Source organism: Poecilia latipinna, unplaced genomic scaffold (genome assembly GCF_001443285.1).
Source record: "Poecilia latipinna isolate Pla-1442-1.1 unplaced genomic scaffold, P_latipinna-1.0 Scaffold2680, whole genome shotgun sequence".
NCBI classification, from domain to species: domain Eukaryota; kingdom Metazoa; phylum Chordata; class Actinopteri; order Cyprinodontiformes; family Poeciliidae; genus Poecilia; species Poecilia latipinna.
In genome coordinates this window covers 10,253-26,624 of record NW_015115296.1, presented here as the reverse complement: position 1 = coordinate 26,624, position 16,372 = coordinate 10,253, and the positions used below count along the sequence as shown (strand labels likewise).

At 38.2% G+C, this 16,372-nt stretch overlaps 1 protein-coding gene across 1 annotated transcript; it reads left to right on the top strand.

Moving 5' to 3' along the window:
- Positions 1-659: 659 nt before the first annotated feature.
- On the top strand, positions 660-13,206 carry pih1d1 (PIH1 domain containing 1). The gene is made up of 11 exons (XM_015020891.1): positions 660-916; positions 3,318-3,414; positions 4,417-4,474; positions 7,081-7,269; positions 8,339-8,400; positions 8,486-8,567; positions 8,644-8,740; positions 9,445-9,471; positions 9,558-9,636; positions 12,235-12,378; positions 12,533-13,206. The coding sequence occupies exons 1-11, from the start codon at positions 771-773 to the stop codon at positions 12,572-12,574; spliced, it is 1,023 nt and encodes a 340-aa protein (XP_014876377.1). The 5' UTR covers positions 660-770; the 3' UTR covers positions 12,575-13,206.
- Positions 13,207-16,372: the final 3,166 nt, after the last annotated feature.

Sequence of the window (16,372 nt, the reverse complement as noted above, 5' to 3'; positions counted from 1 at the left end):
GTTGAAGAAGACGTGGCCTTTGAAGACGTTTTTTGTTTCTGAAGCCCTTCTCTCGCAGATGCCGTCTGATGGTTATTGGGCTGCAGTCAGCACCAGTAATGGCCTTAATTTGGGTAGAGGATCGTCCCGTGTCTTGACGGACAGCCAATCGGATCCTGCGGCTCAGAGCTGACATCTTAAATTTCTTCCTCTTTACTGCTCTGTTACTGTCTTGGCAATATTTTTGATGGAAGCATAAAATTTACTCCGAAATTAGGCTGTCCTTGTTGGCATTTTTTTTTTTTTATCAGTCTGTTTGTTTTTTCAGTTTAGAACTTTAACCTTATCAAGCTGTAATTTGCATGACTTTACTAGAAAGGTTTGGAGTAAACAGGAATTCTTAAGGGAATTAATTACAGTCTTGGAAAAAAAACCTGTTACAGTCTGTAAGTCTGAGGGAGATTCACATTCCAACAGGACAAAAAATTCTAAATATATAGTAGTCAGAGCTTAATGGTATCCTGTACGTCAAAGTAAATTATATGTCTAAGTATATATGTGTAAGATTGAATGGCCAAGTCAAACTCCACACCAAGGGTTTGAATATTTTAACTCGCTCTATATTCAGAGGGGGAAAAAAGCTTCTGTCTTTTCTTCTTCCAAGAAGCCGCGGAGAAAAAAAATGGGGAGCGAGTGTCTACAACTGCTGTTTTTACAAATTAACACAGCGGAGGTGTTGTGCTGGAGGTGTTAAGTGTTTGTGTTCCCCCTGCTGCCTCTGTGTGAGTGACATGTTTTACCGCGAACTTGCGGTTTCATTGCGCTTCTGGACATGTTTTGAATGCTTTTATTCTGAAATGCTCGAGGCGGAAAAGGTTGTTGCTACAAGGAAGATAACACAGCGTGCCTTCTGTTGCTTGCCGGACCATTTGAAACAGTAAGCACAGATTTATTTAAGCATGTCAAGACGTGTTAAAATATTAAAGAAGCAAAGAATACACTGTAGAAAGTTCAGCAGTTGCCAAAGACAACCGGAAGTTGTTCGTCTCGTGGGCTAACAAGCTCAAGCTAGGCTAATTTGCAACTGTGTCTTTTTCATTACGTTATAACAGTTTTGCACATGTAAACTTGTTACGTGATTGTTAATAATAATAATAATAATAATAATAATAATAATAATAATAATAATAATTTGTTTGTGAAGAGTCTTGATCCAATACAAGTTCGTGGTTACATTAAATATTACTTTTTAAATATAAAATTATAATGGTCACTAATAAGCTAATGTCTGTGTTTGGTGTATCTATTCCTCTGTTATTCCTTTCAAAGAAAAAAAAACTTTTTAAATGCTTTTTAAATCCCTAATATGCTGTTTGCTCATGTTCCTATTAAGTTATACTATTCAAATAGAAAACCTAATGTTAAATAACTCATTGTAAAATATGCCACACTTGTGACATTCTTAACAACTATTGCTGGATGGGTTTATATGAGGAATTCATTGTGTTTTCACTTTGGCTTCATGTTGTGGATCTCATCTTTAGCATACTGTCAAAGCTGCTGGAATGAAATAATGAGGATCAGAAGAATCAGAGGAAATAAGAGCAGACTGAGTGATAGTCCTGCACATCTGCTCTGGAAAGAAAGGAGAGAGGGATGGAGGCAGGCTGAGGGAAAGTTGCGACACTATTGAAGTTTATATATTTTTGGTGTGTATCCGAGTGTGTGCACTCATACGTGCTAGGGTGAGAATGAGTACACACAACCTCAGATCTCTCAGTTACCCAGGCTGCAGTGAGGGGACCATGAATCTGCAAAACAACAATACATTGAGCAAGAACCCTGCCTTTCACCCACACCTTGTACTTATATGACATTCTTTTTCTGCTCCACACTTCCACCTTTAAGCTGTGGCGTGGCTCAGAACATCGGGTGTCAGGTTGTCAGAAGTTGGTCTTCACCACAAATATGAGCTAGGCTGTTTGGAAGCAATTCCCATTTCGTATCAATGTATAAATTAGCACTTTGCATGCTTTCCCTGGCACATTAAGGAGAGTAGATGTTTGCAGTAAGTGTCTCGGAGTTTTGCTAGCAGACTAAAACTTCTTTGTGCAACACAACAGCACAATCTGAGAGGTGACATAATGTGAGACAAAAGATCAAGAGGCTTCTGAGGAAATGAACAACGTCTGGCACCGTGAGTTCAGATTTACGTTTAGTCTGGAGAGGATGAGTCTTTGAACTGCCAGAGGTGATTAGACAGAAGAAAAAAAAAAACTCTGAACTGTCTGTGTATGACTTTGTGTACATCAAGTGCATGTGTCGCACTAATAGTTGCCTAAAAAGAACCTCAGCTTTCGTAGAACTTAATTGCCGATACGTCGTCTTGTATTTTTGCAAGTATTACGCACTGTGACAGATGACAGAAATAATCATGCGAACAGTTTCTGATTTATCCCGAAATGTGAGAAAATGTATCTGTACCTAACTGTACTTGAGATCAAGGGAGTTTGGGAAATAAAATTTTTTAAAAAGTCACTTGGTTGCAAAATGTCAGCCAGTGACTAAGCTGTTTTTTTGTTTTCGAGTAACCAAACTTCACTTTCTGTCTCACGGCCCAGTGTGGCTCGAAAGGCAGGCATGAACTCTCAATGGTTTGAAAACCCTGAGTAAGAACACTCTGCCGTTCTTACTGTTGCTTAATCTCATTAGTGAGATTATGGCAGTTTTGATGCCATCATTTTTGTAAAACCTTGGTGTACCTTGACCTTATATAACTTGACAAGTAGATTCTCGATTGTCTGGCACCTTCTTTTAATGAGGTTTGACAGATTGGATTTTAATGTGCTTCAAACATTTTGGGTTTTTGTGCATATTTAGAGCAACACACTTTTTATCAGACCGCCCAGATGACTAGAGTGCAGATGTTCAGATGAGAACAAACGGTTAGTAAGTATCAGGACTGGTGAAGGTGGAGATGTGGGAGAATTGTCATCAACATCTTATAAGTGAGTCTTTGTGTCCTTATGCTAGCATTATCTTAAGCCCAGCATGGATATGATGCTCATCTCACTTCACTACTGTAATTATATTCTTTAATGCTGAGTAAATTAAAAAAAAAAAGTTGTCATAATGAATACAGCTTGACACAGCAAAGTCTTCAAATATGATGCTCCCAGATTTTTCTGCCTTAATGGCAGCTCCCTTTAATGTGAAACAATTCTTAATGTCAAGTATTTATTAAGCTTTCACATTTATGACAGCCTTAACTGCTATAGCCGGATGGGTGAAGAATGATATGTGAAGAATTGATCATCTTTGTATTTTCATTTTGGCAGCGTTGAGCTCAAACTGAGGATGACTGACTCATCACTTCTCAACTCTGAGCTGGAGTTACAGCAACAAGAGGAACTCTACCAGCAGATGCTGCTGCAGGTCATCATCCTTCCCTTACTTTATCACATCTGGTTTGCTGTTACTATTCACAGTGCAAGAATTGTGAAATTGTCATATATTTTGATGTTTCAATGGTAGATCTCAAGGTATTTCATCAGGATTTTATAAGAGAGTAAGACAAAGTAGAACATATATTGTACAGGTAGATCTCATAAATTAGAGTATTGTGGAAAATTTTCATTTCAGAATCTGAAATTCATGTTTTAATTATTGATTACATAGAGAGTGAAATATGTCGAGCCTTTATTTGTGACTTCCAGGTAATGAAAACTCAAAAATCAGTGTCTCAGAAAGTGAGAATATTTTGAATTAACTGCTGACTGGACGGTTATGATCAACCTCCACTAGGAGGGTTAGTGACTAAAGGTCATCGCTAAAGACTAAGGTTGTTTACACTTATTCATTGAAGTTTGAGTGGAAGGAAAAATTCTGGTATGAAAAGTTACACCAGCAACACCATTTCATACCACAGCCTTATAGAATGTCAAGCAAAATCCATTCAGGCTGAGGCTGGTGTGAGTCTGGGAAATCTCAACGTGTCATTCTGAAATTATATAGATTTTTTTTTTTTTCATGAATTTCCTGATCTATACATGCCAATTTATTTATTTACTCTTTTTTTTCCAGACAAAATCTGAAAATTTAGTCAGTCAAATTCTTGTCTTTGGATGCACAAAGGTGGAATTTATCTAACATTTTGATTTAAATAGTGGCTAAATTTATTTACAACTACACATTCTGATTTACAAGCACAACATTTACATACCATGGATGTTCTGCACACAGGCATTCAGAAGAAATTCTCTGCCATTTTATGTACAAGGTTATAAACCTCAATTCACAACCAGAACAAAATATTGAATGCAGTTTATCGCTCTGAGAAACAACATGTGATAGCGCATGCAGTTGGAGAAGGGAGCAAAAGAAAAGAATGTATAACTTGTCCAAACACAGATAATAAAATAACTGTTGTTTTTGTAGACGATGGGAAAGCTGCAGTCGGAATCTCCAGATTCCACACTAATCCGGCCTCAACCAGGTAAGCATTTTGAAACATAAAGGTAAGTGTCAACCAGGTGCTTCATATCACCAGGGCCTGAACAGACATTAGGATTACGGGATCATGCCGGGTGTGGCACAAAGCAGAGCAAGCAATACTGAAATCCCTGTCGTCAAGAATGGAGGTGGAAAGGTGGAAATTCTAGAATCGTAATGTTTTATTTAAGAAATTCTATCCATCATTTAAATCCTGGGTCGTCCAAAAGAACAAAAATAATCAAGATTGAAATATGTGAAACAGAAAGAAATGTGTGCCGGACTTCTCCAGCTAAAGTTCACACCTTAAACTGATGAAATGCTGCAGTGGAAGCCTAAAGAACAAAAAGAAATAAACAAAGTAGTGTAATTTAGGTTGCATTCACACCAGCCCTGTTCATTCCCAGACTCAAGAAGAGTTTCATACTCAAACTCTACTTTCTTTAGAAGGTCTGGTCTGTCTACGGAGGTGTGAATGCTGTGACGATCCCCTCCCATCCACTAGGTGTCTCTTTTTTTCTTCTTCTTTTCAGGAAGCAGGCAGATAGGTTGGCCCCCTAACTGAACCCTATTTTGAACCATATATCCCAGAGCCATATTTTTGTATAAATAAATTGTTGTTTGTATAGACCCACTCGTCTCCCTCCCATTTTTGTCATCCCCTTTGAGCCAGGTGTGATAATTTCATAAATGAACTCTGATGTGGACCAAAAAGGCGAACATCGGTTTGCCTATAAACCTGGGTTTCTGTTCTGTTTAAGTTATGCATGACAGTAGACCTCTCCAAAAACAGGAAGTGGACTACATCATATACATGTGTATAGATACAACCAAAACAAACTTGGTAACTGAAGGAACGACTTGTTGTCTTTTGCCAAAGACAGAAGGGAAATCCTACAATCACTAAAATCTGATGCCACGCCATTTTTGTTTACATTTTGTGAAGATGAAAGTTGCTCTCAATTGATTCAAAGGTTCCCCTGTTGAGTCCTTCAGTGGTTCGTGGTGCAGCGCCCCCACAGACGAGGGGGTGAGCAGGTTTATTATTATTATTATTTTATTTATTTATTTATTTATTTTTTTATATTTATTTATGATTTTCAAGAATAAACAGGCAAATTAGAGGACGAAACATCAAGGATAAAAAAAACAAAAAAAAAAAAAAAAAAACTAACCAGAATCATCAAAACAAAAATCCACAGAACAGAACAATCAAAACACTGTCAGCTAACAAAGGGTCTGATAAGAGGATAAAATGCACATCAGATTCTAGAGTGTTATCGAGCATGAGACAGAGTCCAAGCGAGTAAGAGACATTTCTGAGGACATTGAAACAAACAGCCCACCATGGAATATGGAATAACAAGAAAAGATGAACACAAGTTATAATCACAATAAACATGACGAAACGGTAAATGAGTAAAATAAATTATTAGAAAATACAGGTCCAGATGTAAACGACAGTTATTTTAGCCTATTATTTTGTATGTATCTATTGAAAGGACCCCACACATCCAGGAACTTTTGATGATTGTCAGACAAAGAGTATCGAATCTCCTCAAGATAGATACAGGACACCATATCATTAAGCCATTTCTTAAAACAAGGCGGGGTAGAGGATTTCCATTCCCGTAGAATAACCCGCTTTGCTACCACTAAACCAAACATTAGAGACTGTTGTAGGGACATGGGAAGAGCAAGAGAGGATTTAGAGCAACCCAAAATGATCAAATGCCTATCCGGACATAGAGGCTTGCCATAAGCATTGCTATAAAATTCAAAAATCTTGCTCCAGAAGTCCATTAGTTTAGGACAGGAGCAAAACATGTGACCCAGAGTCCCATCATCTAATTTACATTTGTCGCATTTTGGTGAGACGCAGGGGAATAGCCTATTGAGTTTAGTTTTAGAAAAGTGCAGCCGATGGATAACTTTGAATTGAATAAGTTGCAGTCTAGAGTTAATGGAGCAGGTCTTGATTCTTGAAAGAGACAAATCCCATTGCTCATCCGAAATCTCACCAAGTAGATCAGAAGCCCAGGCCTCTTTTATATGCCTAGTAGATGGGGATGAACTGAAAAGATTAACAAACTGAGAAATTAGGTAGCAGGTTTATTTTTTAACTGGGTTGACACAGTGCAGTGTGGAATCGAACCGTTCCAGCTGAAGACGGAACAAATGTGGCAATTTTGGTCCACAATCAAACCGAGTCTACTGGACTATCAGGGCGGAAAAACACCCAGAGTGTCCCAAAGTCTCTCAACAATGTTGTTGTTGGAAGTCGATAAACGGTAGAACATTGCTTGTACGTGATTACTGAAGATATCTGTGGGTCTGCAGTTCTTATGTCTTTGGGAGGGTTTAGGTTTTCATGACTTGTATCTTGAATCACGTTAAGCCTTATTGGGTGTAAACTGGAAGAGAGCAACGTGCTATTTCGTAATGGTAATATTTTCACCTAATTAGACTTTCCCCGATCCCTCACACATGAAACATCTCTATGATATATATTTTTTTATTAATCCAAACCTGGTAGACTTTATAGTTTTCTTTCACTTTCTCCTTTTTAGTACTTTTTTTCTCTACATCTCCGCTCTTTCCTCCACCCAGGTCTGTGTGTGAAGACGTTCTCGGAGCCAGGCAAGCAGAAGGTTTTCATAAACATCTGCCAGTCGACCTCTGTCCCGCCGCCCCCTGATCTCTCCAGAGAGGAGCTCGTGCAGCTGCTCCAGTCGGAGGATCCCAGCGGCTACAGAGTTCCGATGAGCCTGGGAGAGCCGCATGCAGAAACTGACAACAGTATGTAGCAGAGGCCAAAGCCTGCAGGTTTCTTAAGATGACGGAAATGTGGAGGTTGTGATGTGATCTGTAATTTGGTCAAAAGGTTTGGTTAGTCAAAATAATTCTACAGTATTTGACATTCTGAGCTGACTTTTTTCTTTATTGGTTTAGAACAGGAACATGGTTTTAATTATGACCATTTCAAACTGGATGTTTTTGTTTTACAGATTTGTTCACTATGTTCACCCTGTGCAATTGAAATTACAACTCTGTTGCAGTAATCTAATTGGTCAGTTGGCAGCCTGCATTGTATTTTTCTGGATATCTTCAAAAACAGATGAAAGCAATTATGTTTGAGAATTGAGAGAAACTGAGCTACTTCTGACTGACTTTCGATTTGTTTCAACTGCTAATGTCATGCAGGAAGCGTTGGGAACATTTAAATATTACACACATGAGATCACCATCATTTCTATATTCCTGAGAACTGGAGGGAGGATTTCTAGTATTACCTCAACATCTTCCTCGGGTTCCCTTCCTCTTATAATATATAACATAAATGAGTAATATATTCATCTGAAAGCGCTACCAGAAACGAGTCACTACGGGAAAATTACAGTGCTGTTCAAGGTCTGAAAAAAATTCTGCGTTAAGGCCAAATGGCATTTATTATCTGCTGTTGTTCAAATGCAACACATGTTAACATTAAGATAGTTTTGACACGAGTTGAACTAAAAATGCATTCAGCTTATCCTTCCTTTTCTTTCGCCTTTTCTCTTCCTCGACTTTTGACTGTCGTCTCTGGTTCGGCTTCACTCCCGAAAGTGGCACAGCGCGTAGTAGCCAGCTTCACAGGCCGTAGCCGGCGGTGTTTGGTTTTTCAAAAATACAGTAAAATTTAACGTTCAATATTTAAATTCATTTTTAATATTGACTAGAGTTAGCGTAAGTGCGCAAATGTAGGCTAAAAAGAAACAAAAACTTCATTCTGAATCAATCAGCTACATGTGGAGGAAACCCTGGACTTAGATGAAATCTGAACAGCTGCGTTCCATTATAGCGCCACCTATCTGCTGCTGTCTTTCAGACTCTCAGGGTTGCACAGCCTATGACGTCGTCATCAACCAGGACTTCTTCCAGAAGAGCCAGGTCACTTGTCAGATGGCATGCTTACCATGTTTGGTGCTGTATAGCGTAGTAAAGGATGTGGTGTGTGTGTGACGGTGTCTCGCAGAAGGATCCTCTGTTCCAGCAGTTTGTTATCTTGGTGTCTGTGGAGGGCCTGGAGAATAAATACAGCCTGGAGCTAAACAGAGGTGAGTCTGAACTCGTGTTTGTCTCTCTGACAATGTTGGACCACATCAAGACAAGGTTTGGGATGTGTTTGTGCAGACTGGAAAGTGCTGAAGAACAGAAAATTCCTTGGCTCCGTCAGTGAGCAGAACATCCGGATGAAGAGCAGGCCGGTGATCCAGGAACTGCAGCCTCAGTAAGTCGCTTCGTTTCAACGCTGAACGGTTAAAACGTTTCCCTGTGACTTTAACTTGTTCGAATCACAACCTTAAACTTCAGTGTATTTTATCAGGATTAAGCGAGAGAGAAACCAACATACAGCGGAGTGAAAGGATGCATGATGTGCCTTATTTATTCCAACTAAAGTTCTGAAAAGCCTGGAGATTTTTGTCATCCAGTTTTTGGTAGAAACAGAGAGACATGAGCAAAACAAGCCATCATGCCAATGGAAACTGTTGAGCTTGTTTTAATTTATGTCATTAATTGGTTTATTGCAAAAGACTTAGCCTCACTGTTGCCATTTTAGCAACTTTTTAAATAAAGATAAATAAATAAAAATTAGTATCGGCCAACGTGGGAATGGTGATCGGCCAGAAAGCTGCATTCGGTGCACCGTCCTGCTTTTTCTATCGACATATTTCACCCTCCGTTTCTGAATTCTGATGTACTTTTTTTGTCATGTGAAATCTTAGTGAAACACACTGAAGTAGTTTTAATCTGACACCGTTCTAATGCACTGTGCAAAGTCTGTTATTTGTCCTCTGGCTGCAGTTCAAGCTTGTTCTTGGCATGAGGCAAAATTAGAAGTAATGGAATTCCATATTAAAACAATGAAAGCTTTCATTTTACACTGTAATAGTGTAAACGATGAATGAAGGATGAATCTCTGTCTGCCCTCAGGGAAAACGGCCCGGCATGTGTTAAAAGGTGAGGCAGCTCTTACTCTCTCTGTCTTTTATGCTACATTAAAATAGCGTTGGTGACATGGATGTGTGGGTCTTCTCTGTGCTCAGACCAGAATGCTCGCTGTTGGTGGAGCCCCCCACTGGACACCCTGAGTACCTCATTGCAGAGATAAAGCTCCCTGGAGTGGTAAGCAGTGCATTTGGTCCTTAGGGACCAAATTAAAAACTTAGAAGGGAAGATGATGTGGTCTTACCAAAGTAATTATTTCGACATATCAGTCCAGGAAAGGTTACGAGGCCAGTTCCAAAACACTGTAGATGTCAGCTTTCTGGCTGCTTGTTTAGTGTTTAAACTTTATGATAGGACATTTGTGGTGGGGGAATAAACAGCAAATGCATACTTGGAGTGAAACAAACACAGCAATTTTATTTTCTTCATGTGTTTATATTCTACCAGATAGACCGGTTCCAATTTCACAATTCACAACACATGTCGTCTCGAGGTAGTTTTCATAAAAAATAAAAATAAAAAAAGTCAGCAAATCTACAGCAGTACAGCAGAGTGCTGATTTAAAGGGACAGTGTTATGTAAAATGTACTTTTTGAGCTTTTCATCATGCTATGATGTTATTCCCTCATCAAAAACACACCTGGAGTGTTGCCTTGATTCTTTCATGCATAATTTAATTCCTGTGGCAAAACGCCTTCGAGGTGCAGCTCCTCCTCAGGGCTGCAGTTTCCAAGCTTCCGTCTCACAATTAGGTTTTAATAAACCTAAGCAACATTTTAAAACCAGTGGGAGAATCTGATTGAGTCATTAAATAATGTACCCTAAGTAATTGCCAATCATGTTTTCCATGTTTTTATGCGTTTTTCTTGTGTTTGATACTTTGGTCAGTCTTGCTGTTTTATAAGTATGTATAAAAAAAGTTGACTTGGCTAAAGGTTGTTTTATGATGCAGTAAAAAAACTGGGTGCCATTTATGGACTATTAGTGAAGTGTCCTGACTTTCCCCATGCCTAAAATGTCAACCAGTCAAACTAAAACAAGATTCTCCAGAGGATGATTCATCCATGCTCTGTTGGTACTGCAGCCAGATTCCGATAATTAAAGTGCTATTGTTGCTAGACTTGCATTACTAAAGAGCAAGAAAACATTACACAACATGGCATGCTTGGCTTGTTTTTGTCATTTGCCACTCTACATGTAGTATAACCTCTTGCTGACACTCAGCCTGAGGCGCACTGCTTCACCTGTACCTGCTGGACGGTTTGTTGTGTCAAGTTACGACATTCGACACCCTCACAAAAGCAACACAATCGAAAGCATCAAGGAGCCAGGTCAGACCAGTTTGTGCATTAAGTGTTAACAGTAGAAGTCTTTTCAGTTGACATAATTATCTACCCGTCTGTACTGATCTATTTAAATCATTGTGATAAGTCATTGTTCACAACAGGCTTTAAGAGATTTAATAGGAATATTTCTTTGACACATGACGTTGGCAGCCAGAGCGGTGCTGCCTTGAGCTGGTACGGCTCAACAGATGTGGTGTGTGTTGGAATATGTGGCAGATTATCAGACAGTCATCTCGTTTCATGGAGAGGTTTTAGCTTCATCTTGATATAAACACCTAGCAGTTAGTTTCACCGCAGCTTCTCCAGTCGAGTTGCAACATTAAATGAAAGAGGTAATGAGGAACAGGGTCAGCGTCAACTAATGAAGACCAGTCGTTGGGTCTTAGGAGCCTTTTGGGTTTTCTGTACAAGTAGAACAAACGGTCTCTGTTCCTTCATGTCCTCCAGATGTCAAAGTGATGGTGGCTTGAGGTCAAATATGACTTCATCCAAATACATCAAAGCGTTGAGTCAAAGAGGCTGAGTAGAAACCCAGGGCCGCTTTCCGAAGCGTAAAACAGAAGCCATGAATTCTGTCCATTCACTTTGTGTTTGTGCATTACTTTGTTTAGGTCCCAATGAAAATATCCTGGTTAGGTACCTGTTCTCCTGACTGCATCTCACACACACAGAAACATGGAATAGAAACCAGGTCCAGAAAGAAATGTTAGCTACTTTACTGCCAATAGAAAAAAAAATGCCAAAAGTGCTTAGAAAATGTTAATACAGCAGCAAAATGAAAGCTTTAAAGCTCCAGCATGTAACTTATAAAAACATCATATTTTTGACATATTTATTAAAACTGTCACCATGTTGCACCGCTCCCAGCCAAAAACAACCAATCAGAGCAAGTGAGGGTCTTATCGCTGTCAATCAATCTTGTGTACGCACTGCTCAATGTGCTAACCATTCCAGGAAAACATGCTAACATGGTGTCCAGTTAGCATGGAGACCTGTCATTAGGTGTCCATGCTAACTAGCCTTAGCATTCACAACAGGGACTGCTAGATGCAATGTAGCAGACAACAAGGAGGGTGATTGACAACACTAAGACCCGCCTCTTGGCTCTGATTGGTTGTATCTAGTTGCACTGGGTGAGGGCAGAGAACCTCAATGTTTTTCACAGATTCTCATATCATACCATAGTGTGTGTGTGTGTGTGTGTGTGTGTGTATATATATATGTATATATATATATATATATATATATATATATATATATATATATATATATATATATATATATATATATATGAAAGTTACATAATGCAGCATTTAAAAGAAACTTATTTTATCAAATATTAAAAAGAAAAATTTATCTTATGCCAAAATACCTTCACTCTGTAGAGGGCTGGGTTTGTTTCAAGCGAGTGACCCTGTTCTCTATGCAGTCATCATCTCGCTCTCTGGTTCTGGACGTCGGAGAGGACCGGCTGGTGTTGACGGCGCGACCGTCGCTCTACCACCTCGACATCTTCCACCCGTTCTTGGTTGACCAGGACAACAGTGTGGCGCAGTACAACAAGAGCACACAGGTACGCAGAACTAACTCCGTGGAAAGGAGAGCCCTCTCTTCTCTGGTTTCCACAACTGCGCCACAAAATTTGCTCCTTACGTTCACAACATATGCAGCTTTATCCTTTATGCTTTGCAGTATGAAAAATTTACTGTTTCTGTTTTTTCTTACAGATTCTCACAGTCACCATGCCAGTGGGCTCATCAGGGCCATGAAGCTGCTGAAGAATCATATTTTTTCTTATAAAAAATGCTGTGACAATAAAAGTTGTTTATTGGTAAAAAGTGAAATCTGTTTCTAATTTTATTTACTAATTAAATCCTACTCATTGTGTGACTCGTGACGCCTTTAAAAAGTTAGCGCAATTAATTGCTGTTTTTTTGTTTGCTTTGTGTTTCAACACATAAAAAAGTTCAGAGCAGAACCTTTATACTTGTGTGTTTCTGGTATGTCATTAATCTTAACGGACAGGTGACGTCTGCAGATGGCAATGGTCGACAGAGTTCTCTTGGCCAACTTTTGATTCAAAAAATCGATTTGATTGGACGCTGCAAAAATCTGTTATGGAGCCATTAGCCTGCTAGCAATTGCTACCTTTCTTACAAATGCTACCATCATGATAGCATTTAACAAAACACATTTGTTCCTTGGGTCAGAATTGGTTACTGTGTTATGTTTTTATCATGTGAAGGACTTTCAACTGCCTTGTTGCGAAATCTGCTATACAAATAAACCCAACTTGGTCAGTCACATTTCAATAACATGATAAAGTTTGTGGTTGATTTTTTCGAGACAAATGTATATCTATGTGTATGTATGTTTGCTTGTAAATAAAAATATTACATGATTTAGTGTTATTTAATGCTCATTAGGACTACATGGTCTGCACTGCACAGAGCAGGAAATGCCAAGGACTGAAACAGCCATGTTTTCACAATATTGCACTTCTGCTGCTGTGTGTGTGCGTGTGTATTTTCATGTATTTATTGTCCATCAGTATGTTAGTCTTCTTATTACACTGTGTGTGATTGTGTATTTATAGTCCATCTATATATTCTTATTGCCTTATTGTCTTCTTATTGCACAGTGTATTGCAGTGTGTGTGTGTGTAGGTGTGTGTGTGTGTGTAGGTGTGTGTGTGCGTGTCCGTGCGGAGGGGTTACGGTCAATGTCTTATTTATATGTTTAGTTTAACTGCACATTGGAGACTGGTGAAACGCAATGTCAAACTTCTGTGCTAACCCTGTTACATAAATCTTTAACAATAAAGTACACTTGACTTGACTTATAGCAGCTATTTACTGGTACCATTTAGTAACATTTTTAACATTTTTACAACTGAGGTCCCAAACCTGTAAGCTGCCCTGATATTAATCAGAATCTGACTGAGTATTTATAAACCCAGAAAGACAACTAGCTAAAGACAAGGAATAAAAGCAAAGAAAGATGCTAAATAATCAGGAGCATGATGAACACCAGGGAAACACCAGGATCCCATGTTGTTGGGAAACATGTTCCCCACCAGTGTTTGTTTTTACTTTCAAATAAAAGTAAAAACAAGGAGTCATATCAGAGCTGCAAACTGACTGGCTGCAAACCAGACTGAAGACAGTGTGGTACCCTTTACATATCACTTCTCAATTGGAAAGAGCAAATATATTTATAGCCTCAGAATACAGATCCCTGTTGGCAGTTCAGACTTAATGAGCCTGCAGTAGTGATGCACTGTCTAGCCCTGTGGACCTCTGTTCAGTTAGTGTCTCTGTGACTCTGTCTGTCTGAGCCCTGGTCACTAATCATAGCAGTAGCACAACACTGACCTTTTTCTGGACGAAATCTTGTTGGAAGACAAATAGTCTTGAGCATCCCTCTCAGTTTGGCAAGACCAGCCGTTCCTTCTAGATCAGGGGTGGGCAATTATTTTTTCCATGAGAAACATAAAATATTGTGGAGGGTCGGGCCAAGGCTGAACTCAATTCTGTATAATATTTATTGTTATTTCTTTATATCAAAAAGCAGTAAATACCATTGTTTTGACAAGCGGGCAAGACTAGTTAGTATATGTTAAGGTTATGCAATGAAAAAGTGAGGTTGCCTTCCAAAAAATGTAATTTATTCAAACAAATTTCTCAAAACAATGTTAGATGAATTGTTAACATTTCTTCTATTTGTTGCTCACAACAATGAACATTTTCTGTCAAACACATTTGACTCAAATTCCGACTCAGGTCCCAGATTAATAAATTTAATGCACACATAAAATAAAATAGACTAATTATGTGATATATAGAAATGTTTATATATTTTTAAAAAAGTATGAGTGTGTAAATCATTTATGACAGTAAGCTGAATTACACTCTAAAAAAGATGTTAAAAAAGAACACAAAAAATGTGTTATTAAATTAAAAGCATATTTTGTGTTAATTTTACACATTGTGTGTTAAAATGAATTTAATAATATGACACACAGTATGCAACTTCGGTAAGTTTTAAATCTGTTTAAACACATAAATATAGTCTAGAATTTGAGGACTCAATGGTTGGAAAAAAATTTATTTTTTGTGCCACCACAGGGCATGCAAGGTTGTTGTTAATTAAGCACTGTGCACAGGAGATGGGGTCACCACTTTATCATTTGTTACAGTTGTCCTTTTTTTGGTCCAAAGTTTATTGAAGAGAGTAACATTTTAAAATTAAAGGTTGTTGAAGTTTTGGAATAAATGATGAATATTGCAGTGAGAATTTTTAGATGCAATTGTACATTATAGACAAAACGTAATTTCTTTTTTTTAAATAACACCTGCAATTCATTTTCGGGAAAACATCTCAATATTATAAATATTGTACATAAGTGTAAATATTGTCAAATAATTTAGCTTTAAATTAAAATTGGAAGCCTTTGTAATCTACAATGCCTCTTTTTCTGTAAACTGGAAGTTAACAGCTTACAATAAAGCTGTTAACTTTTCTGTAAGTAAACGTGTAAGTTAACGGTTCTGTAAATTCACTTTGGCAGTGAAAGAGACACTAACGGTTGGTCCTCTTAACGGATGTTGTCGGTCTGACACAGTAATATTTACTGTTGTTTTACTGATCTAACTCAAAAATTAAGATGGGCTGTTAGCGAACTGCCTTAAAGCTCAGATGGCGAAAAAAAAAAAAAAAAAAAAAGACATGGAAGTAATTGTAAGATGTTAGCCATGTTAGCACTTTCGAGTGGAACTGACGTTGAGTGGCATATCGGAGTTTTGATCAAGTAAAATTTATGTGGTTGTATTTAACGGCGCATTTCTAAATTAATTAAAATATTAAGATGGGCTGTTCGCGGACGTCCTTAAATTGAACTGCATTAAAACTCCGGTAGCGAGAAAAAAACAAAACCTAACTAATCATAACTTCCATGGTAACATTCCACAAAAAGTGTTTAGCATGAGGTACGTGTGTACTGATGCAGCCGGGCTGAAATTTTTACATTAAATACAACCGAAACGCTACCAGATTTAGTACATTCATTAAACATGACCTAGTAAGTATTGTTTTTTTGTTGACACTTTATAATTTCTTTTTTTGTAAATGTGGATTTGTACATTTACTGTGTATCACAGCAATAAGAAGACGTTTTTAATGTTTTGGTTTTTGTTCACTTTCAGAGGAGGCTTGTTACAGAATACTCGTGGTACTAACACACCTTCTGCCCCCTGTTGGTGGAAGACAATGTAGCATCAAGGATACAATAACACACCTTCTAGATTTTGTGCCGGTAGGTGTTTATCCTTTGATAAATGTTATTTTAAACAGAAATTACATTGAATTCCTGATCATTTCACCAACAAATGTGTTTTGTTTTATTTCTTTTTTTTTTGTTTCTAAGACTGGAACAATAATAGCATCCCTTTGGAATGATTCCTGTACTTCATCAACAAACCATCAGCCCCAGCTCATCTGCATCGGTAATCCACGGTCATCAAAGGAGTATGTCATCATTGCGAAAAATGACAAAAGTCACCATCCCC

Excerpts from the sequence above, each read along its gene's own strand:
- pih1d1 (XM_015020891.1), top strand. The coding sequence starts at position 771 with ATGTTTTACCGCGAACTTGCGGTTTCATTGCGCTTCTGGACATGTTTT. Across the intron at positions 7,270-8,338 it reads GCATGCAGAAACTGACAACA|ACTCTCAGGGTTGCACAGCC; the intron begins GTATGTAGCAGA and ends GCTGTCTTTCAG. Across the intron at positions 8,401-8,485 it reads ACTTCTTCCAGAAGAGCCAG|AAGGATCCTCTGTTCCAGCA; the intron begins GTCACTTGTCAG and ends GGTGTCTCGCAG.